General features: G+C 55.7%; 1 protein-coding gene across 5 annotated transcripts in view; it reads right to left on the bottom strand.

The window, feature by feature from the left end:
* Nucleotides 1-23106, bottom strand: part of Sbno2 (strawberry notch homolog 2) — a 27917-nt gene extending 4811 nt beyond the window's left edge. For 2 of the 5 annotated variants that reach the window (XM_028771535.1, XM_028771536.1), the window contains exons 1-18: nt 22936-23106; nt 21221-21294; nt 19900-20011; nt 10647-10808; nt 7740-7823; nt 7379-7475; nt 7060-7214; nt 6839-6972; nt 6661-6751; nt 6314-6457; nt 5396-5513; nt 4919-5024; nt 4552-4705; nt 2720-2896; nt 2539-2636; nt 1899-1978; nt 895-1086; nt 500-669 (exon numbers count right to left, since the gene is read on the bottom strand). In XM_028771535.1, coding sequence (XP_028627368.1) covers nt 500-669; nt 895-1086; nt 1899-1978; nt 2539-2636; nt 2720-2896; nt 4552-4705; nt 4919-5024; nt 5396-5513; nt 6314-6457; nt 6661-6751; nt 6839-6972; nt 7060-7214; nt 7379-7475; nt 7740-7823; nt 10647-10808; nt 19900-20011; nt 21221-21294; nt 22936-23016 — 2229 coding nt within the window. In that variant the 5' untranslated portion in view covers nt 23017-23106. Of the gene's footprint in view, nt 1-499; nt 670-894; nt 1087-1898; nt 1979-2538; nt 2637-2719; nt 2897-4551; nt 4706-4918; nt 5025-5395; nt 5514-6313; nt 6458-6660; nt 6752-6838; nt 6973-7059; nt 7215-7378; nt 7476-7739; nt 7824-10646; nt 10809-13881; nt 14284-17262; nt 19424-19899; nt 20012-21220; nt 21295-22935 lie in introns of those variants that run through there. The other 3 variants (XM_028771538.1, XM_028771537.1, XM_028771539.1) reach the window with 3 other exon arrangements.
* Nucleotides 23107-24303: the final 1197 nt, after the last annotated feature.

The following is a 24303-nucleotide window of genomic DNA, read 5'->3' as shown; positions in this document are numbered from 1 at the left end:
GTGTGTGACACATGTGCTGGTGCCCTCAGGAGCATGTGTGTGTGTGTCACACATGTGCTGGTGCCCTCAGGTGCATGTGTGTATGTGACACATGTGCTGGTGCCCTCAGGTGCATGTGTGTGTCACACATGTGCTGGTGCCCTCAGGAGCATGTGTGTGTGTGACACATGTGCTGGTGCCCTCAGGTGCATGTGTGTGTCACACACGTGCTGGTGCCCTCAGGAGCATGTGTGTGTGTGTCACACATGTGCTGGTACCCTCAGGTGCATGTGTGTGTGTGACACATGTGCTGGTGCCCTCAGGTCCATCTGGAATGCTCTTACCTGGCAAGCCCTCTCCAGCTCTTTCCCTTTTTTGAGACAGGATCTCATGTAGACCAGGCTGGCCAATGGGAGTAGGCGTGGAACATACACACATGACCCTCTGCAGCCAGGTTCTGTCTGTCCCCAAGGGTTGACATAGGGCCCTATGAGAGCTGTCTATGGGCCGCCAAGCTCACCTCAGCCACGCACTCAGGGCCCCCAAGCTGATGGATGAGCTGGTCCAACGTGTTCACTGGCAGCTCCCGGCCCAGCGCCCGCACCTTGGCCAGCAGGCCCTGTTTCAGTCGCTCCACACGTTCTAGGACACCAGGGCCCTGCAGGTCTCTCTGAAGTGGACACAGGGGACCTGGGGGTGGGACAGAAGGTCAGTGAGGTGGCCTTGCAGGAGCAGGATGAGGAGACTCACAGTAGTGGAACATGGACACAACAGCAGCCACTCTGCTGTGTCTGATGGAATGGCCTGACCTTGGCTGTGAGCCTCAGCTTCCCTATCTGTAACGAGGGTATGTGGTGGAAAGGTCCTCGTGGTAATGTCTACTGCCTGGAGTCTGGCTGGACGGTCGAGGCTCACCTCCGTCATCTGTGGGGAGCGTGGGGCCATCTATGATGACTACATCATCATCTACCAGGGACTCTGGAGAGGAATTGAAGTCGCTATCCAGGCCAGCCTCTGACTCCGTGCTGCTGCCGTCACTTATTCGGATAATTCCTGCTGCCTCCAGTGCCAGTCTAGAAGCCTTGGGGCCACGACCCCGAGGCCGGCCTGCAGGGAGGAGTCATGGGTCAGCTGTCAGAAGTGGAGACCGCGGATGTGGGTGAAGCTGGGGTGGCAGAGAGAGCAGGAGGGGTGGAGGCTAGGAGGTGGCTTGACTCTAATGATGGAGGGACCCAGGCACCGTCTAAGACTGGCTGGCTTCTTCTGTTTGGATGTGTCTTGTATTCCCTCCAGGAAGCCCTTTGGCCCCTCTTCGGGCAGGCGAGGCAATCTGGGGTACCAGGTTCCCATCTCCAGCCCTGATGGCTTCATATTTGGACCCAGTGGTAGGTGAGAGGTCCAGAAGACATCGGAGCCTCCTCAAAGGACAAGTCCAGTCACCACACGTGACAGTGCTGTCCAGACAGCACAACATGTGGAGGGTGAGAAGGCCTATGAGTGTCTTGGGGAGTCTGGAGTGGAAGAGACTAGGCTGTCCCCCATTGTCAGTGTGTCTGCAGGGGAGGTATCTGGCTTCTCTGAGCCTGGCTTGGGAACTTTGAACTGGAAGGTAGGAGGCTACTACCCCAAGTGCTCTGGGCACTGGCAGGGCTTGCGGTCAGCACATGCACGGCTGAGCAGCAGCCGGTAGCCAGCCTGCCTGCCAACCAGTGGAGCTGGAGCTGGGATCTGCGGTGTTGCTGGGGTCCCCAGGGCCTTGGGCAGTGGGGGCTGGATGGACAGGCCCGGCAACCTGAGGCTGGAGTCTGCCAGGGTTTTTTTTCTCTGAGCACCCTGCGGTGGGGGGGGGGGTGCATACTCTGGTCTGGAGGGAGGGTGGGGATGGAGAGTAAAGCAGGAGGAGCTGGGCGGGCATTTACGTTTCCTCTTTCCTCCTCCACGGTCACGCCTCCTCCTGGTGGAAGGGAAGTGCTTCTGGATCAGGGACAGGAAGACGCCTCTGCAAGGGAGAGAGGGCTCAGCACACGGGCCAGCCATGCCGCTTCAAGGAGACGGGTAGCAGGACACAGTGGCACCAAGTTGGGGGGTCTCTGAGTAGGATCAGGCAGGAAGGAGCCTCACTGGAATAAACTGAGGTGACTCCTGAGAGGGATTTGTAAGCCTGTGGATGCCAGGCCTGAGAAGCCCATGGGACTGTGTTGAAATAGCACCACTGCGAGGCTGGAGAGATGGCTCAGCGGTTAGAGCACTGACTGCTCTTCCAGAGGTCTTGAGTTCAATTCCCAGCAACCACATGATGGCTCACAACCATCTGTAATTGGGATCTGATGCCCTCTTCTGAAGACAGCTACAGTGTGCCCATATACATAAAATAAATAATCTTAAAAAAAGAAAGAACTAGCATCACTGTGTGTGGGCAGATGTCCAGAAGTCTCCTTTTGAGGTCCCAAGATCAAAAGCCATGTGGCCTCCAGATCCACAAGATTCCAGTCTGGTCCTGCCTGCGCTCTGTGGCTTTTCCTCAGCTGTTGAGGGGCATGGGCACTCTGGACTACTCACTCTGCTGCGGAGACGAAGCAGTCCAGACGGCCCTCGTTCTCATCCAGCACTTCTCGGGTCCGCGCCTCCCCTGTGGACTGCAGCCCGATGACGACACACTGTGGGGATGGGGAGATGCGGTGTCTGAGCTCCACCCGGGATCCAGGGTGACTGTCCCTCCCCAGGCTGTGTGTACACTCACCTTGTCCCTGCTCAGCTCCTGCTGCGCCAGCTCCACTAGCCGGTGCACCTTGGCAGCAATACACAGGTACTTAAAGAAGCGCTGGTGCGCTGACCAGAACTGACCCCATAGGGACTTGCGAGACTCCAGGCCGATCCAGTCGGCCGCCTGCTGGAACACGTTCAGGGCCTCGGCCCACTGCAAAAGCAAAGCCTGTGCTGAGCTGCCAGCCAGCCTTTGGTGGGCGGTACATGGGGTGAGGACCCGTGAGGGACGGACGTACAGCGAGGATGGCTGAGCCAAAGCACAGGGTAAATCTGAGAAAACCACGCTGCGTTCACACCCACAGTTGTAAAAAAAAAAAAAAAAAAAAAACACGGGGCTAGGGGCGGGCCACTGGCTCCTGATCCCCTTGTTTCAGCCTTCCAGCCTCCTGGTGAGCACTCTGTGTTCGGCTCACTGGGGAAGAGGCCTGGCTTTGAGCTGGATGTGGAGCCTATGATACCCTACCATTCTGGTCCTCCTGACAGGCATGCGTCCCACACCTGGTTTCAGAAGAGGAGGCTGAACTTGAGGCCTCCTGGGCACCGTGACAGCAGCCCGATCCCAGGCTCTGCAAGGGCCTGAGCAGCGTCCCTGGCCACCACAGTCCTTGCCAGGAGCTCCCTGTCAGGACAGCCACAGTTATCCTAGATGAATGTTCCCCAGAGGCCACAGGGGCAGGCACTGTAGGTGTCCCTGCGGGTCATGCTGGTCTATGTTTTACTGTTTTTACACAGGGTTTTCCTATGTAGCTGGCCCATGATTCCTGAGTGTCTGGGTGACAGCAGTGTCACTGCACCCAGTTTGCTCTTTCGTACTCTGTGGTGCCAGACTCAGCTTGCACACAGTAGACAAGCTGGGAGTGATGGCGCACACCCGTCATGTTAGCACTTGGAAACAGAGGCAGGCGACTCAGGGTGGGGCCAACGTGGGGACAAGGAACCTGTTCATACAGGGTCCACAGCCACAGGGAGGCTGGACATGACCACTGGCTCCATGTCACCATCTAAGATGACATTCCTGGGAATCCTAGGATGGGGGCAGGGCTGCCAGTGTCACAGCTGTGACTCCTTCATGCAGAGCCCAGAAGTTCTGGTACATGTCTCTTACAGCACATGGGTGGCTGAGGCAGGAGGATTGCCAGAAGTTTTGGTAGCTGAGTTACAGTGAGATAAGAAGGTCTCAGAAATAAAAGTAAAAGTGATGGCGCTGGAGAGATGCTCTTCCAGAGGATCCAGGTTCAATTCCCAGCACCCACTCAACAGCAAACAGCTGTCTGTAACTTCAGTTCCTGTCTGACGCTTTCACAGACATACATGCAGGCAAAACATTGATGAGCATACAATAAAAATACATAAATTATTATTATTATTTTTTTTAAAGTAGGGCTGGAGAGATGGCTCAGCAGTTAAGAGCACTGATTGCTCTACCTCAGGTCCTGAGTTCAATTCCCAACAACTACATGATGGCTCACAACCATCTGTAATGGGATCTGACGCCCTCTTCTGGTGTGTCTGAAGACAGCAATGGTGTACTCATATGCATTAAATAAATAAATAAATAAGCAACAGTGGGCATTCCAGAATAGGCAGAGCTACATAGAGAAACCCTGTCCCAGGAAACCAACCAACCAAACAAGTGCAAAATAAAAGTGAAAAAAACAAACAAACAAAAAATCCCCCAAAGACTTGCGCCAGGTGGACTAATGCTGGCATGCGTGGCTCTGCCGTGAAGCCCGGGAAGCTTCGGCTCCCTACCACAGAAACCACAGTGTGACTGTGTGACACATGCAGACGGTCACCCCAGCTTACCAGCCGGGCTGCCCGATTATAGACCTGCTCGAAGGCAGGGGACAGTGGGATCTCCTCAATTCGGAAAGTGACCCCCGCAAAGCTGAGCTGGCGTGCGATGTACGTGCCGCTGACCTTCATGTCCATGGCCACGATCTCCATGGCGCCCACACCCCTGCAGACAGAGCACACCACATATGCACAGGCCCTGTGGCCACGAGGAGGCCAGCTGAGGCTGGGCCTGGGAGAGATTTGTGTGGCCAGAGAGCAGAGTGGAGGGACCATGAGAAGAGCTCCTCTTTCTGAGGGGACAGGAGGAGCCAGGAGAGATGGGCCCTTTGGAGACCTGGCAAGGACAGCCATCCCCACAAGCAGAGACAGGGCTCACCTCTTCTCAATGGCATGCAGGAACTCCTCGAAGGTCCGGAAGGGCGTGCCCTCGCCCCAGATGCCCAGGCGGCTCATGTATATCATGTTGCGGGGCTCAGAGGCACCTAGGGGTTGGAAGGCAGAAGTTGAGGCCAGCGACTCACCGCACAGCTGGGAAGTGCTGTGGGACAGGCGGAGGCTGAGCGGGGTACAGTGTTGCAGTACTAGAGACTTGGGGGCCAAGGAAGGGGAACTGAGGCTCTGAGGAAAATGTGCAGGGATACCATCAAGGTCAGAGGTCATCAGCGAAGGGGAGGGCGGCTTAAGAGACAGCAAGCTCCATATTTGTCCCAGGTCCCAAACAAAATCGGTACGGATCCAAATCTAGTGCAATCTAGTGTGGCAGGACACCCCATCCCTGTGTAGGTGACAGCACTGACAGGCCACCTGTGTGACCAGTGTGCCCATCCTGCTCAGCTGCCGCCCCACAGCTCACCTGTGGCGCTGGCATATACCACCCTGGCTTGGGGCAGCTTGCTCTGCAGGTCCAACACGGCCTTGCCCATCTTGGTGGAGCTGGCGTTCTTGGCTTTGTGGCACTCGTCAAACACAATCTGAGATACACTGGGTTAAGGAATGTTCCAGAAGCACAGAAGGTGTCCCTAATCAAATATCCCACAATACAGCAGCGGGAACTAGGAAGATGTGAGGGGACTTGGTGTTTGAGAACCACTTAATACTGGTTAAAAGGGTGCTGGTGAGGGGGCACCCAGGAGGGACACAGCTTAGACTTGACTACAGAAAAAGACTCTCAAGACCAAAGGCCAAAGTACCAAGAAGAGCAAGACAGCAAGAGAATTGTACTGAGGCTCATGCAACATCTGCACAGGTCCTGTAGGCCTCAACACCCATCACCCCTGGGTTCCTGGATGGCCAGCGGCACTTGCCATGGGCACAGACTGCTCTGGGTCTTGTGGGCTGCCCACATCGAGGGGCCCCAGCACGGACAAACTCTGTGTCACACTGCCAGCCTTTGGTGTGCACAGTAGCCACAATGTTGTCAAGAGGCATCCTACCACTACAGGGAGCCGGGCTGCCCACAGCCCATGGGCTGGCTGGAAGCAGACCAGGAGGATGTGAGGATGACTTGGGAGTCCTGCTCTATGCTCAGTGCTCAATTTCAGAATGGCTTTGAAAGGGGCTGTGCCAGGTGGGGGTGAAGGCCCAGGCCTAGGATGATGGGGCACTCCTAGCGGGTCAGTGTGTGCCACGGCCTCTGTCCGGCCTGGGGACCCTCCCAAATTGAGCTCCTCCCATTCAGCACCACTCAGCGCAGCCCGAGTCCTTCAGCTCTGCCCGTCTCCATGCCCACCCACCGTCCGCCCACCTCCGTCCATCCCTGGCAACAGGATACCACGCCATCGAAGGCCTCGCCACACCACTGCAGGATCTGGCGCAGGCGTGTGCGATGCTGCCCACCTGCCTGGCTTTCTCCAATCAGGGCAGAGTAGGTGGCAAAGAGGACACCCTCTGAGGTAGTGTTGTCACCGTACTTGATCTGTGGACACAGGTTCAGACACTGGGATGTGTCCAGGGTGTCCCCTGCCTTAGTTCCCCTCTTGGGAAAGAGTCCTTGGCACAGCCAGCTCACCCACAAACCTGTTTTCTCCTTGATAAGGAAACCTGCTACAGCTGGGACACTCCCCTGCCTCAACTCTTTCCTTACAAAAGGATTCAGCTGGCCATCTATGGCCGGCCTACCTTGCTCAGTGCATGCACCGCAATGCCTGGGGCCTCGATGTCTCTCAGGTCCCGTTCTGCATCGTACTTGAGGTCATTAGAGGCACTGAACCTACAGGAGACGCCCAGTCAGGAGTGCTTCCATGCCCCACCCTCTTGCATCTGCTCTCTAGCTCCACGAGGCCTGGCAGGTACTCACCACAAAGCCTTCTTCCGGCCCCGCAGGTAGTTCTCGACTATGATGCCAGCCACTGTGCGGCCCTTGCCCACGCCGGCCCCATCCCCAATCAGAAAACCAGCTCTCTGCCCACTGGGCAGCAGGACCTCGTGTTGCTGTGGGTGAGCAGAGGTGGGTCAGGCCTGTGTGCTTGGCACCCTCTTTATGAGCCTAGAAGGGTGGGGTGGGGCAGGGTCAGCTACCTGGCAGGCATAGGTGATGGCTTCCAGCTGTAGGGCAGACAGGGTCCCACTGTCTGAGGTGGGTAGTGCCAGGGTGTAGGTGATGTCTGGGGGCGGGACGCTGGACAGTGTACTGGTCTCCACCACACGGTCTGGGTGCTGCTTTCCAATCTTGGCTGGTGAGGAGACAGTAGGCGGGCAGAGTTGGCACATGACAAAGGAGGAGGGCCAGCAGGATGGTGGCCATCCACCTGCACACACGGCCTGCACTCTGTGGGGCAGGAGCTCCACCCGTGCCTTCTTAGGGCATCTCCATTTCGTCCCTGGCCCAGACACTTACACTTGGATGGAACATAGTCGGCATAGGTCTCAGCATGGCCCAGTTCTTCTGCCTCCTCCTCTTCTTCCCCTTCCTCCTCCTCAGGCTGGCTGTGTGACTGTAGGGTGACAGTTCAGGGGTCTGTTCCACATTGCAGTGACCCAGCTTCCCCAAAGGCAGCAGGGAAGCTGAACAAAGTGGTCCCAGCACACTGGTGTGAGCTAGACAGGACTCTGCCCTTAGCCCTAAGTGGGGCCTCAGTTTTTCCAACTGTAAAATGGGCAGGACATCCCAGCATCAAGGCTACCTGGGACTTAGCACACTGGAGATGCCTTTGGAGCCTCTCTAGACCCCCAGGAAACACCCCAGCCACTCAGGGTACCTGATAGCTGACGAGAAGTGGAGTGTTGGAGAGTGAAGTCACCGGGTCTTCGAGAGCTGGGAATGGCCCACTAGGCAGGAACAGCTGTAAGGAACAGCAGGGCAGGGTGTGAGCCATGGCCTCCTATGCCAGTGTCTGTGTCCTTAGGCAGGGGACTGCTTAGTCTCAGGGGCTAAAGCCCCATCTGACTCATCCTGGGACCATAGCAGGCCCTGGTAGGAAGGGATGACAACAGCCTGTCCCTGTGGCACATGGGAGACTCTGAGACGGTACCTCTGGTCCAGGGAGAAGTGAACCAAAGCCAGCCAGAGTCCCAGGATGCAGACCTGGGGCCTGAGATCTGGGCAATGTCCTTGGGGTACCTACGTATCCATGCTAAGGAGGGCCCCACCAACTGTGGTGGGAGCTGACAGGGTGAGAATGTCCCCGACACTGTGACCAGACTCCAAATATGCCTCTGTAGGAGACATGGATGGGTCACAAGTGCTGACCAGGTCTGGACAAATGGTGTGGCTCGGCCAGCGTGCTGAGTCTGAAGCTACGCAGGGCACATGCAGGGCACACGCAGGGGACACACAGAGTACACGGCTTTCCTTTGCACACTGATTGTCAACTCCTCAATCTAGAGACATATAGCTATGTCTTTTTTTTTGGGGGGGGGTGTTTTTTTGGAGACAGGGTTTGTCTGTGTAGCCCTGGCTGTCCTGGAACTCACTCTGTAGACCAGGCTGGCCTTGAACTCAGAAATCCACCTGCCTCTGCCTCCCAAGTGCTGGGATTAAAGGTGTGCGCCACCACTGCCTGGCAATAGCTGTGTCTTTAGCTGGAAAGATTTATTTATTTTGAGTGCATGGGTGTGTGTGAAGGCAGTACCTATGGAGGTCAGAAGAAGGTGCCAGACCCCTGAAACTGGAGTTACAGATGGTTGTGCTACCCCAGGTAGACGCTGGGGACACAGCCTGTGTCCTCTGGAAAGGTATCACAACCCCTTGGTTTTTCAGACCAGGGTCATGTAGCCCAGGCTGGCCTCAGACTCCCTAAGTAGCCAAGGATGGCCCTGAACTCCCGACCCTCCTGCCTCTACCTTCTGAGTACTGGGATTACACCACCACACCTGGGTCATATGGTACCCAGGGATTGGTGCATGCCAGGAGGTGGGGGGGTGCTCTATCCACTGAGCCCCAGTCCCTCTGATTGGCAGAATACGGAGCAACTGCTCAGCCAAGGGGCCATGCTGGCCGTGAGTCATGAGGGAAAGTGGCCGTCAGCCCTAACCTGTAGGGTTTGCCTGAGATGCAGCATCCTTGAGGGAGGACAGGAGTCTCTGGAGCACTGCAGGCACAGTCACTGTCACATGTCCTTTGCTCTGCTGGGCACAGGGCCAGGGGTGTTGACAGCCAGCGGAAGCTTGGGAAGGTTACAAGTCCACATTCAACCCTCCTGCCTTTTTTTTTTTTCTTTTCTTAAATTAACAAAAACCCAAACAGACTGTGCAGGTTCCTGGAAGGCTGAGTCATGTTCCGGGCTGGAGCAGCTTAGGGTGTTGGGTTTCAGATACGGCCCTTGGTCAGGCAGCCTGAGGCCCTGGGCAGGGCAGGAAGTACCCTGTGGCCTTGATCTCAGGGCTCCACACAGCAGGGGATGGGAAGGGACACACAGGGACTGCCTGTCCTGCTGGCCCTGTGCCAACTGCACCGTCAGCCCTCAACTCAGAGCTGCCTGGCACTAAGGCCTCCTTCCTGGAGACTCTGGGAGCATCCCTAACTTACATTCTCAAAGCCTAAAAGCTTCCATCTGGAAAACTCCAGCAAGGCCTGGCCTGGGGTCTCCCGTGCATCACTGGGACTGGGAACCAGGTCAGGCTCAGTGAGGCTTTGTCGATGCCAGGGGCTCCCAAGGTCGGAATAACCATGTCTCCAGACATTGTTAATGTCCCCTGGGGGCAAAAACCACTGCTGGCTAAGATCCCTCTGGGTCAGAGTCCTATACACCCGGAAGCCTCTGTGTCCCACAGTCACTTGTCTGCTGAGTGTGTGGACAGAGAGAAGTCCACCCCAGAAGTCAGGGTCCCAAGAGACACTGCTTGCCTCAATGTGGTGGTCTGGGAGTAGAGCCAACATTAAACTATCAATCAGCTAGGTGTCCCTTCCTCCTGGACACAAGGCCAGGTGCTCCCTGTGAGGCCTCCTGGGCCACACAGCAAGCTTAGCAGGGTCTCCGACTATCACCCACCCTAGGCTGCAACAGTCACACATCTGTCTCCATACACCATCTGAAGTCCACTGTGGATAGTGTTCTTGGGGTGAAAATTGGTGACCCATACTGCCTTTGGAGCCAAACATGCTGGCGCACACCTGTCACCCCAGGACTCAAGGGCCGAGACTGGTGGATCAGCAGCTCAAGGCTACGGAGCAAAGCTGAGACCAGACCAGGCCGTGAGAGACTCTGCCTCAGAAATAAAAGAAACCGGGGCTGGAGAGATGGCTCAGCGGTTAAGAGCACTGACTGCTCTTCCAGAGGTCATGAGTTCAAATCCCAGCAACCACATGGTGGCTCACAACCATCCGTAATGAGACTGGATACCCTCTTCTGGTGTGTCTGAAGACAGCTACAGTATATTCATAAATAAAATAAATAAATAAAAAAAAATCTTTAAAAAAAAAAAAAAAAAAAGAAATAAAAGAAACCAAATAAAACTAAGCTCAAACTGCCTTCTGTCTTGGAAGCACCTGTGTTCCCAGCAGGTGTACAAATGCACCTAGCAGGGGGCCCCTAGAGCTGTGGAGATTGGCTCACCAGCCTAGGGTACAGGATCCCTTATAACCCTGAGCACACTCTCAAGCTCTGCCAGCCTTCCTTGTCTGCCTGTGTCACCAGGGTGGCCCTGGAGGTGCCCTGAGTGCTGACCTTGTCATGGGTGGCTGAGGTGGTGCTGACGTCCCAGATGGTAGGTACCTCATTCAGGCTGTCGGCTGGCAGGAAGTCAGGCGTGTCCGGGATGTCCGACAGGGAGTCCACAGATGATGAGAACACAGAGGCATTGGAGAGGTCCTCGAGGCACGAGGGGTCCTAGGAGACAGGCAGTGGTGACACAGGGGCTAGTTGTGTGCGCACACTCGCATGTCCAGGCGAGTGGCAATGTGTTTGGAGTATCAGAGGGCCAGGAACAGGACAGCACAACATGGAATGACCATGAGGACACGGTGCTCGCTGAGAGCAGACACACAAGGCCACACAGTGGGGACTCCATCACAGAGCACGCCCGGACTGGGAGAAGGCAGTGATGGCAAGCGGCTCAGGGTTTCCAGACCTGAGGAACGGTGGGGTGACGGCCATTGGGGATGGGATTATTTCTGATGGGATGGAATGTTGTAAAAGTCATGAACACACAGTCATGACTACATTAAAACCACAGAGATGCAGTTTAAATGAGTGAACTATATGGAATACAGATGAAACGGAACAACCATGTTTGTTTACTCTGTAGCCCAGGCTGGCCTCAGATTCACGGCAATTCTTTTCCCTTGGCCTCCTGAGTGCTGAGATGACAGGCATGAGCCACCATGCCAGAAAGACAGGAGTCCTGTCTCCACCCCAAGACTCTGAAAGGACCCTGTAAGCTGGGAGTTTTTATGTCCCACCCCTGTTGCATAAGGGACTGGAGGCCAGGGTGATGTCCCTGAAGGCCTGGGCAGAATCACTGTGCCTCACTGTGCCTGTGACCCACAGCGGCCAGCACAGTCCAGTATCGGATAACCAGAGGTTCCAGCTCACATCTGCCTCTGAAGCACTGGGGGCATCTCCTTGGCAGGGCAGGAGGCCAGGAGGTCCTCTAGGGCTACAACTAGAACCAGGGGTAATCTGCTGCTGTCCCCGTACACACCCTGTCCCCCAGCCTTGACAGTTAGCACTCAAGGGTGCACAGCAGGGTCTCCAGGGTCTACCTGAGAGACACCCTCAGAGAACTGGTGCTTAGAGGTCAGGGAGGATGAGGCTGTGCTGAGTGAAGAGGCTGTCCCTGAACCTGGGTAACCAGTTATAGTCTCCTGCTCTGCCCCAGGAGACAGGCTACGTGACTAGGCAACATGGTTTCGAGGCTTCAAGGTGGGGAGGGGCAGAAGAGCCCTGAGTATGGCCCTCGGCCTACCCGCTTGCTGTAAGGCTGCTCTCTAGGGCTTTTCTCCTTAGACTCTAGAGCCTTGGTCTTGGGAAGAGTCCTGGATAACTAACCGTGCACCTCATCTGAGGGTTAGCATGTCCAGGGCTATATGCTCTTACCCAGAGAAGGGGAGACAACTGGCTGGGTACCTACTGACTTCCTAGGGAACTGCTAGTGACCCTGAGTTGCTATGGGGCTGGGTTTCAGAACCCCCACCTCCCTTGTAGGGCACTATGATCCCACTGTGGAGGTGGCAGCCTGCATTCAGGGGACAGGAAAGGGCGTGATAGGCTTTGAGACCCGTTTCCCCATCATATGCTAGGAGCAGACTTGGACAGTCACAATCTGTGCCCTGACCCCAGCACAGCACCCAGCACCCTGGTAGGGCAGCATAGGACAGCTCTGCAATCCTTGGTCTCCAGTGTGGTGAGAAAATCCTGAGAGAACCCAGTCCTGCACATGGGAGGGGCCAGAGGAGTAGTGAGAAACCCATGTCTCAGGGCTCGCTGGGGCCCAGCGATGTGCCCAGCACTCTCCCACAATGGCTCTTGCTAGTCAGTGATGGTCTCCGCAGCTGTGGCTGGGGAGGCAAAGCCAGTGACTCCCACAGTGGCCTCAGGCCAAGGTGGAACTATGTCAGTTAGGCTTGGCCCAGGAAGGTGGCCTGAAGGGAAGAGGACGGGTGATGTCCTAAGGGGTCACAGACAAAGATAGGAAGTGAAGGAAACTGAGGCAGTGGACACAGCAAGCCTCTATGGTTGAGGGTAACATGTGTTAGTAGAAAGCCCCTCACTCGGTGTGATGGGCATGACATAGGGAGAGGAAGTGAGGGCCCTGAGTATTGCATGGTGCAACCCTGCAACCCTTAGAAAATTTATTTTCTAAGATAGTCTGGCATTACTCTGGCTGACCTTGCAACCCCCCCCCCCATCCTCCTACCTCTGACTTTAGTACTGGGATGTCAGGCAAGCATCTCACCTGGAGCCTTCAATGCTAGTTTAAAACTTTTACCAACCAGGCCAGTAGGATCAAACATCCTGCCATCATCTTCCTACAGTCGTCACCCATGGGCACTGGGGCAACACTTCATCTGAGCACAGGGCTTCTGGAGTGCTCAGGACTGGCCCTGCGCTTAGCTTGGCTCGAGCATAACAGCCAATGCCCCAGGACAATTCAAGACTCAACTCAGTTGTCACTAGCTCATCTACACAGACCCACACTGACGAGGTACCTATCTCTATGGGAAAGGCCACAGCTAGGTGCCTGGACCCTTGTGTGCCTTGGGCCTTCCCTACAGGATGCTCTGAGGATGGGGTTCCCAGTGAGGCCCCTGTAAGGTAGATCTATACCCTGTAACTCTTTGCTGGGTCTCCAGCGAGACCATAGACACACTGGGTGGCATACAATGAGGAGGTTGGGAGGGTCCCCACTGTGGTTACTGGGTATTTGAGACAGCCCTGCTAGGTGGAAGGGAACCAGCAGAGACTAGCCCTTGATTGTCCCAGGTCATACAGCAGACATCTCCTCAGCCCAGGAAGACAAACCCAGAAAAGACCCACAGAAAAACACAGACACCCTCCACCCCTTCTGGACTGAAAACCCAGAGGATAGATGGGCTCCTGCCTCTACCTATCCCATCAGACCTTGCTGAAATTGATTTCTGCCTTTGCCCATGCAGAGGTGTTGACAACAGTCCCACCTGGACTGAGGACACCCCAACTCATCCCTCCCTCAGCATGGAGAGCAGCTGGGCTAGCTCTGGCCATCTGCACCTGAGGCTCCCTCCCACAGCCGTCCTCATGCTGGCCACTATGCTGAGTCTAGTCTCTGACTTAAAAAATTCTGGCATGTTCACTGTGACTTGCCAAGAAAAGTACAGAGTGGGCAGGGCTGGGGGCGTCTCGCGCCACAGCTCTGCCACCTGTGGGAGCTCAGGGGCGCCACAGGTGGCTCTGGGTGGCCTGCTGATCCCTGACCAGTTACCTTGTTGAGCGCGGCGAACTGCAGCCAGAAGCGCAGCTGTGACATGGTCGGGGTGCGGGGCGCTGAGCGGTGGCCGCTGTGTCCCCCTGGAAGAGCTGCGAGGGAACGCCAGCCTCATGACCACGGTAGCCACAGGCTCAGCAGCTCCGTGGGGGACAGAGGCAGCAGTGCTCTTGCTGGCCCCATTTGCATGAGGGTTAGTCACAGGCTCCCGACTTCCCCTAAGGCTGGGCTGGCTTTCAGGAAATGATGCCTGCCTGGTAAGTCAGGGCAGTTCCTGGCAGAGCACTGAGAATTACTGTAGGGGGCGGATCAGCCCAGAAGGGCTGTCAACAACGGCGCACCCTGCTGGGCCCAGAGCCTGGCCTGACCCCACTTCTCTGGGACGTCCCATGGGGGAAGACTTAACACTTCAGCCTCCCTGGGACTACTGAAGGCTGGGCTCTGTCCTGTGTGCCGCCCCCTGCCCACCCCCACCCAGGGATGACAGGGATCAAGACACAACGTTCTAGATAGATATGATGCCTGTGCCTACAGTCTATGCAACCAAGGCTCATCTCTCGTCCTGACTCTCCCGTGGGTGCTGAATGTACTTTGAAGGGGCAATCTTTACAGCTGTCTGAATTCTAAGAATGGAAGGCCCTGTGCTGATGGCACCTGCCTTTAATCCCAGGACTCAGGAGGCAGAGACCAGCCTGATCTACAGAGTGAGTTCCAGGATAGCCAGGGCTACACAGAGACACCCTGTCTTGGAGGATGGGGGTGTACAGGGAATGATGGAACCAATATGAAAAACTGAAGTCCCAACACCCCCAACTGTGAGGGTACAGGGGCCTGAGGGGTCTCCCAGGGGTCAGAGTCAGATAGGTATGAGGATAGAACTCAGGTGTGGCAGGAGGGGGTCACTCTGCCCCTCACAGCCCCTGGGGGCCAGGCATGTAGACTGTCAGGCAAGGGAGACCTAGGAGCCAATAGGACACAAGGCCAGGGCTCAGAGGGCCTGAGATCAGTTAGCCGAGAATGGGGGGAACTGAGGACATGGGAAAGAGGGGCCTGAGGACTCGAGCACAAGAGTCATTTGTGTGGCCTGTGCTGACTCTGATGGACAGGACCACACTAGAGCACAAAGCCCGGTGGTGGGACATTTGCTGCTGTGGCTGACGGCCAGGGGTGAGGGTCATGGGGACAGAGCACCCACGACTCCCAAGCTGGTCTTTGGATCTGGCAGCGCAGTGGGGGTCCCTTAGCCTGAAGCACCAGGGCTGGGGTTTAATTCCCCATCGCATCTCCTGCCTCGGCGCCCCATCTTCCCGTCTACTTGGTCTAGGGCTGTGTGGCCAGGTTGGGAATAGCAGAGGGTTCCCTCTACCACAGCGAGGGGGCAGAGCATGGCAAGGCAGGAAGGCTGCTGGCCTAACATGGGAGGCTCCAGTACAGAAGACAGGCAGGGCTGGCCTGGATGGGTGCAGGCAGCCAGCAGGTAACCCAAACTGCTAAAGTGACAAAGTGGCTCATGTGATCCCAACACTCAGGAGGCTGAGGCAGGAGCCTTGCCACCAGGTCAAGGGCAGCCTGGGCTACATAATGAGACTTTTGTCTTAAGAAAAATGAAATAAATCAGGCCTGGCAGCACATGTCTTTAGTCTCAGCATTTATGAGACAGATCAGTGTGAGTTTGCGGCCAGCCTGGGCTACATAGTGAGTTCTAGGACAGCCTGGGCTACATAAGTGAGTTCTAGGACAGCCAGGGCTCTCTGGAGAGACCCTGTCTCAGAAACAACCTAGAGCTGACACAGGAGGTGGCCCATGGCTTGGTGGGCAGAGCGTGCCCTCAGCATGCACAGAGCCTGGAGTTTTATCCAAGACACCACAGAAACCAGGAATGGAAGACGAGGAGTGCAAGGTCATTCTCAGCTACATATGAGTTCAAGGCTAGCCTGCACTACATGAGACCCTATCTCAAAAAAATGTAAAAAAAAAAAAAGTCCTGTTAGGAAAGCCTATGTCTGACCCCAGCTCCTAAGAACACAGTCATTGCAGAAATACTGGGCTTCTGTGAGGTCCCACGGGATCAGGTTGAGTTTTTACCCAACTACAGGAGTGTCCCTACAACACTGAGGGACAGACACATGGAGGAGGGTGATGCAGAAGGCTGGAGACCATTTCAAGGGTCCATGGGCGCCTGGGAGGGTGGGAGTGGCCAGGGAGACACTGCAGACTCTGGGCCACCAGGCTCTAAGTGCATATAGAACTGGACACGCAGGTCCCCACGGCACCCTCTCTACACAGAGCAGCAGCAGCTACAGGCTTCCTGTAAGCTAGCGCCCCTCTCTGGCTCTCCTTTTCCTGGTGCCGGTAAACAGTTGGACAGCCAGTGGCCAGACCTCTGATCCTGACTAGCATCTGCGGGAGGAGTCAATGCAGCCACTGGGAGGGAAGGAGGGAGGGAGAGAGGCCGCACTGCTCCTTCCTGAGTGTGAGCTCATCTGCTTTCCCAGCAGCCGGTCAAGTGAGCATGTTACGGGACATACACTCTTGGAGAGAAGCAGGGGGCCTGGGGTACAGGCCTACCTGTGCACACTCGGCTCCTGGAGGCTGCCCTCCCTGTACAGGGGCTGGGGGTAATGAGAGGCAGGACCATGGCCAAGAATGTGGGGTCTGAATGGCTTTGCATCCATATAGGGAACCTCAGGGAAGGTACGGGGCTTGGGTGAGCCCTGGGAACACTGAGGACTCCCAGACATTCTGGTAGGGGACAGCCCAGGAGAAGCCTGAGGAGAATGAAGAAGAGATGGCTCTAGGTGCAGGCCCTTCCCACAGGCCTCCGGTACCCCTCTCAGCTGACACAGGCTTTGCCCCAAGAGTGCTGTACCTGCTCTCCTGAGGTAAGAACCAATGCTCCAGCCCCCACACACCCAATACACAAAACCCTTGGCTAACAGCTTACAGCTGTCACCTCCACCCACACTCCCACTCCTGGGTATGCACTCAAGAACCACAGGAACAAGTCCCCATGGCAACTCTTGCCATCGCGATGGTCAAATGGATAAACAAGCTCCGTGGATGAGCGGGCAGCACACGCGTAGAGTGTTACTTGGCCATGAGAGGTGGAGACACAGGCACAGTGGAGAGGGCCTTCAAGACTCTGTGAGAGACCCAGACACAAAGGCCACACTGTGTGGGACTCCATAACAGGAAATGTCCAGAGCAGGAGAATCCAGAGACAGGAAAAGGACTCTTGGGTGCTGGGGACTGTGAGGAGGGAAAGATGGTAGGTAGTTCATGGGATGGGTGACATGGTAGCTTGGGAGTCACATGATGTCTCAACTAAAAAAAAAAACTCAAGAATGGAGACAAGAGCTGGTGTCGGGTACCACGCACCTGCACGCCCAGGTTGGGCATTCCCACAGGGACTGTGGCGCTGTTCCGGTCACCAAGCAGGGCTATCAGAGCCTATGGGGAGGCTCCACACCACCTGGAGATGAGGACCGAGCAGGAGTGCACGGGCCTTTCCTTGTAGAAGCAGGAGGCCGAGGGCTGGGGCCGGCCGCAAAGGCAGGCGGGGCTCCAGGGACACTGTAAGGCACGCAAGACACTCTGTGGAGCCTGAAGTAACCAGTGTGTGGCATGTTGGGTCCAGTCAGCAGCTACTTAGGCCCCAAGGGTCAAAGTTACGCAGCCAGCCAGCATCGTAGGAAATGTATGTCAGGGAGACTACCACAGCTCACAGCAGGGGGAGGAAGAAGCCAGGGGAACAGGAGGCTGAACAGAAGATGGCAGACATCAGAGGCAACTTCCAAGATGCAAGGACACAGGAGGCTCCTACCCGCGGGAAAGGAACAGGCTGAATGGCAGACAATATTTGGTTTCTTCTATTTCTCTGCCAGTTTTCTTGTTGCTTTGAGACAGACTCTTGGTAGTCCAGGAACAGCTAAACTCTTATCCTTGTGCCTGACTTCCTCAGTATAGGGACAACGGGAAGCCTTCCTTCCACAGGCTTTCTCCTCTATGGCTCAGTCACATGATCCATGTCTTTTCTCTTTTTGCTTCTTCTGCCGGAACCTCAGGCCCCAGGCTTAGTTTCTAGCTCTGGGTCTGACTCCAGGTAGGGAACATGTCCACATGGAACACAGAAGTAGCATGAGCGCTGGGGTAGCCGCTTCTCTTGCCACAGGAACAAACTATGGCAAACTGTGTCCTGAAGCCACTGTGAATCCTGCCACCTGTAAGGCAGACTCTACATCCACATGGGTGGGGCTGGCAGCACATGCATCTCCAGTAGACTCAACTCCTCCCCTGTTCAGGGCAGGCAGCTCAGCCTCGGGAAGAATCTCTGATTCTCACTGTCCTGCCTCCCTCTGAGGACCATAGGGAGACATCTCCAGCTCACTTATGCCACTCTTCCTGTCCTTTCTGCCCTGCTGTGAAGCTTGGCTCATGTCTGGCTCCTTCTTGTTCTGAGGAATTTGAGGCCATCCAAGGCCTGGAGACATGGGGGAGGTGGAAGCAGGCGACAAGCTGAGGCCCCACAGCCAGAGGCTCTAGTAGAATGCCCTGGTCCAACCTTCTGTGGACAGGGCAACAGGCATGAGGGTAGGCACCGCTACAGGCATTCTGGGGGCAGTGTGTGCAGGACACACAAACACCAAGTGTTCAATAAACGCTCACCCAATGTGATGGGTGTGGCTATCTGCCAATAAGAGGTAACAGGCAGCCATGTTGCCAGATGTGTGTGACAAATGGGGTTCAGACAAGCAGATCACATGGGCACAGCTGGTAGGAGGGGGGTGCGGGAGCTCACCTCTGGGAGTTTTGACCACAGGGAGGCAGGTGTGGGCCTCTGGCATCAGCAGAGATGGAGACACATAGACACAAAGGCAGAGGGCAGAGACAACGACAGGGAGACACACAGAGACAGATGGGCTGAACTCACCCAAGGTGCTGGGCACACCTGTGGGGGAAGTCTCTTGCCTGGACCCACCCTAAACCTGGGCCACATCTTCCACATAAGAGGGCATGGAAAGAGGAAGCTTTTGCTTCTGCCTGCTTGCCCTCACACTCGCTGGCAGGTTCATCTACCCTGCTGCGAGGTACTCCCTCGCTGGTGTCAGAACCCTGTTCTTCAGAATTCCAGTGCAGACTGAAGACCAGCATTCCCTAAGAATCCTACAGGACTCCAGCACTGGATCAGGACTGCTGGGACATCCGGCTTCAAGGACTGAGCAACTACTAAAGACAACTGCTGATCAACTACCTAGTGCACAGACCATAAGGTGCTCTACTGAGTGGCCACCGGTGTCTGTATCTATCTGTATGTGTGTGTGATACATACGTATTACATGTTCATTACACATGTACATATACGCAGTCATCAGTTCTATTCCTTTAGCGACCTAACACACAGAGACAGAGACACAGGCAGACAGGGACAGTAAGGCAGACAAGGCAGCGAGATGGGGGCTGGCAGGCCTGGCTTCCTTGCATGGCCTGAGGAGCCTCTTTACACGTCTAGTGATAAGATCTGTGCCACAGCCCAGTTGCTGAGTAGACACCTCTGAACAGTGCACTGGTGAGAGCCCCTGGGAGGCATGAGAGACTGGTGGGATAGCCACCCTGGTATCCCAGGGGAATAGGACTCAAACTCTCTCCTGGAATCTGTGGGTGAGCTTTTCACCACAGGTGCTTCCCAGAACATGGACACTTGTGTGGAGCCTGTGGGAAGATCCCACCACCGTGCCAGTGTGAGGCAGGCATGAGACCTTATAGCGTCTGTGAGGACGGCCTGGCACAGACTGTGGCAGCCCTCACCTTCCTCATACAGCTCCAGACACGACTCCAAGGCAAAGTCTCAAAGGCCAGTGACAGGCCTCAATCCCAGGATGCCACGGCTAGTCTGGCTGGCTTGACCCTCCGTGTCTAAAGTAGCCTCAAATCCCTGTCACAATCAGCCCCGCTGAAGACCAGTGGCCACAGTGACAGCTCAGGGCCCCAGGCAGGGGGCATGAGCATGGCCATTACCTGAGGAAAGTCGCTGCTCTTGGAGAAGAAGCTGGGGACGGTGGCTGTGGTGGGGTAGCTGGTTTCAGGGCAAGACTGGCCACCAAGGAATGGGGTGGAGCCCACGAACTGTCTGCAAGAAGAAGTAAGAGTGGTGACCACAAGTCTGGGCAGGCATGGGGACAGAGGATCGAAGAAGCATTTCTCCCAACTGCTGGGAGCTTAGCCACGGGGCAGCCACAGTCTAGCCCAGTGCCTCAGACACACAGTTTAGAGCATCTTGGGCCAGGCTTGTAACAGTCGAGCAACCAGCCCTTCCTACATGGCCCGTCAGACTCCAGGACAGGACAGACAAGCACAACCTAAGACCCTGGAACATTCCCTGCCCACCTGCACCTTGCCCTATTTCTCCAAAGCCAAGAATGGTAAGGAGGGCGTGGCCAGAGCACAGGCCAGCAGTCCTGGCTGCCTCTCTCCCACCTCGATGGGTTGTGCCGAGCCTGGAAGTAGGGATGGGGCCCCAGAGCCAACCAAAAGTAGTGAGCTCTAGGTCTTATGAGAGATCCAGGCACAAACATCAAGGTAGGTCAGGCGTGACAGCCCACACCTTGAAGGAGGCAGAGGCATGCAGATTTCTGAGTTTGAGGCCAGCCTGATCTACAGAGCAAGTTACAGGATGGCTGGGCTCTGTTACACAGAGAAACCCTGTGTTAAAAAAAAAATCAAATAACCTCTTCTCCAAAACAAACAAACAAACAAACAAACAAACAAAACAAAACAACAAAAGATCAGGGTGGACGGGGCTGGAGAGACGGCTCAGTGGTTCAGAGTAGCGGCTGTTGTGCCAAAGCAGCTCCGGGGCAGCACACAACCAGTTCTAAACAGCAGTTCTAGGAGATCCAATGCCTCTGCGGCACGTGTGTTATGTATAGACGTGTACAGTGAAAACCTACAGAGGAGCTGGCTGTGTCAGCACCCCTCAGTCCCAGCGTCAGGAGGCAGAGGGATCTTTAAGTTCCATGCCAGCCTGGTCTACAGAGGGAGCTGTAGTCATGGCTACAGAGTGAGACCCTCTCTCACTCTGACTGAGTGACTGAGGAAGCTCTGGCTCCACACGTATAGCACATGCATACAGGCGTGCAGGAGGAATCTATCTCAAGTACTCAGGAAGCTGGGCGCACACCTGCACTGAGATGTTGCACGGGCTATCTCCCCAGGCAAACTCCTTCCAAGCCTTTAAGACCCAGGACTTTCTGGGTGCCCTGGAGCCTGTTCTCCAGCAGCCTCTTCCTTTTCCAGCCTGGCTGATGAGACACAGGGCTCACGCAGAGGTAACACTTACTGGTTTTCACTGGAGAAACTGGGGTACAATGGTGGTGAGAAACTGCCCCACCAAGGACAGTGCAGGAGTCGGTTCTGCAAACACAGAGACACAGCATCAGGTGCAAGAGGAGAGCAGGCCCCACTGTTCAAAGGGTCCTGGAGAACCAGGACCTCAGCCAGTGTCTCAGCCGCCTCATGTACATGAGGGAAGCCATGGAGGGCATGCTGAGTACAGGTGCACGGCCCAGAGAGCTGAATGTGTCCCTCCAACGAGAGCCTAGAGACTGTGCTTGGAGGGGCTGGGGACATGGCTCAGTGGCAGAGAACCCCAAGTTCCCCAGGGAGAGGACAGGGGTGGGGCTCAGGGATGGAGCCCCTATCTAGAATCCCCCAGTGAGGCGTGGGGAGTGGACTAGGCTGGGGGTGTGGCTCCAGGCTTTGAGGCCCAAAGTGTACTCTGGTAAAAGCTGAGGTTCACCCAGAACCTCTTCAACAGGGGATCTAGCCCTAATGGGGCTTTGGTCCTGCCCTAAGTGCGTATTACTGGAATGTCACCATAAGGTAGATGCATGCTGTGCATCCAGCCCACTGACTGCCTACCACCCCTGGCTCTGTCTCTGGAATCCTGTGAAATCACACCACGGGTGTGGATGGAAGGGGGAGAAGGCAGCACTATTTATAGCAGAGGAAGCTGGACTTTCTCCAAAGGCCTGACAATAGGGAAATAATTAAGTAAATTATCGGCTGTGGATGAGGGAACAGTGGGTGGGGAACAGAAAGGGCCAAGCAGAGAGAACAGGAGCTGGGCATGGCCCAGCTAGCCGCAGGTACTGGATGCCAGCCAGGGTTTCTGCGTTACGAATGACATTCTGGGTGTCAGTCGCTGTTGCTTCCCCCACCCCAAGATCTGGAAGCTCCACTAATGATACTTCCTCTTTCATTCTCCGCCGCAGGAGTACATGACGGTGCAGCTGGGCATGGTGTGGGTCCTAGGTCAGCAGCAGCCTACCCAGCCATTCCCATGCTGAGGCCCTGTCATCCCGCCTGTGTTCCCGGGAACCAGGCTATGGCACAGCTCTGGCTTACCCTCATCCTATCTGACCACCCACACTTCCTGTGTCCTGAAACAGTGTAGGTGTCCTGCATCCTCCGGGCCTGGGACAGCTCGAGGAGACAGAGGGGCAGAGGATGCTGTTTCCCTGAAGAGCAGGCCCTACCAGGGATCCTAACACTCGGGAAGCTGAGGTAGGAGGACAACCATGAGTTCCAGGCCAGTCTGGGTAACAGACTGAAATCCTGTCTCAAAGAACCCGGAAGCAAGTCTGGGGCGTGGTCTCTGTCTGTAGCACACAAGCCCCGGGCTCAATCCCTAGTCCCACGTATACGGGGCGTGGGGGCATACCTGTCCCCTGGCTTTAGAAAATGGAGCTAGGAGTTCAAGATCACTCTGTACAAGCAAATTCCAGGCCAGCCTGGGTTACAGGAAACCCAGCATCAAAACACAAAGTAAACCAAAACCCCCAAACCAACAATAAGACAAACAAAAGCCCTTCCATGGCAAACTGTAGGACAGGAGACTTGAGGGGATGATGCTGTGGGCCAAGATCAACGCAGAGGTCAACCCTTTTCTTCACTCAGAGGACAGACCATGTCCAGGGTATCAGGGTAGCTGGGGAGCAGGGCTCTGAAAGTACTGTCCCTTGGGGTGATTTCAAGATCAAGGACAAGGCTCACCTGCAGCTGGATGCCACCTCCAGGGGGTGGGAGCTCATGTGGAGGGAAGTCCCCATCCATGGTGGGCTCCACTGCCAGCATCAGGCAGGTGGAGGCAGCACTCCGCGACCCTCGGGTGGCGGCTATCTGGGCTGCTCACTCTGTGGTGCTAGCAGCAGCAGTTCTGATGTCATATCCTGTGGTAGGAGAGGAGGCCATTATGAAAGGACTGTGTAGGCTCCCTAGTTCCTGGTGCTTCTATCTGGAAAGGTGCCAGGGCAGAAGGCATAGGTGTGGCTCCTGCCCCACTGTGACCATCAAAGCATGGCAGCTGCCTACTGGGTCAAGCTGCTGGAGGAGCACAGGCTGAGGCTGACATTGTGACCCAGTGGGGAAGGTCAGGCAGGACCTCTGAAGCCATTGCAGATACTCAGACCCTATCAGGAGACCTAAATACCTCAGAAGAACCCCAGAAGTTCCCTCTGAGTCAGACCCTGGAAAGCCTGCACAGGGGGTCCCTGGTGGTAAACCCTAAGCCCCAATATGGTCAGATACAGGACAACTATCCTCTGTCCCCAGGTCTGTGACACAGACTGGAGCATATTGGGGTTCCCAGGCTCCCCATCAGACTAGAACAGAGCCCCCAAACCATCCAGGAGGGTTGTGGAACTCAGGCAGGCAGCACACACGGTTAATCACCAGAGGTAAGAAGGGGAGATGGATTCTGCCCAGCCAAGCCCTGGAGCAGAGCTGGGCCTTCCAGTAACTGCCCACAGCCCAGGCCACAAGCAGCAGGCAGTGGCTTGTGTAATCCAGCCAGGGGAAGGAAGGGCCTGCCTGGGGATGATGACAGGAGGGAGGGAAAGGGGCCCAGCAGGCAGAGGCAAGACTGCCAGCAAGGCCAGAAGTCTTGCTCTCTACTCGTCCCAGCTCTGAAGGCCATCAGCCTGGCAAGCCCAGACCTGTGAGTCTGGTCACAACTGGATGGCACTCAAAGAGGTCACGGTGGATGGATACTGGGTGATCTTGGAGACTGGTTGATCTCATATTTTGGGGTGAGCTGGGGATGTGGCTCAGTGATGAATGTTGATGAATGTTTACCCAGCCAGGTGGCCCTGAGTTCTGCAAGCCTGTCACCACAACACTTGGGAAACGGAGGCAGCAAGGTAATAAGTTCAAGACCAGCGTGGACTATAGAGTGATTGCCTCAAAAAATAAATATAAGCTCTGGGGCTGGGGCTTGGGCATTTGCCAGGCACAGAGGAAGCCTTGGGTTTGATCTCCAGCACCCCATAAACAAGGTGTAGTATCAACACCTGTCATCCTAGCACTAGAGAGGTAGAGGAGGGGGAATTGGGAGGTCAAGATCATCCTGGGCTACACAGGAAG

Source organism: Grammomys surdaster, unplaced genomic scaffold, assembly GCF_004785775.1.
Source record: "Grammomys surdaster isolate TR1022 unplaced genomic scaffold, NIH_TR_1.0 209, whole genome shotgun sequence".
NCBI classification, from domain to species: Eukaryota; Metazoa; Chordata; class Mammalia; order Rodentia; family Muridae; genus Grammomys; species Grammomys surdaster.
This window is presented reverse-complemented; position numbering and strand designations above follow the sequence as displayed.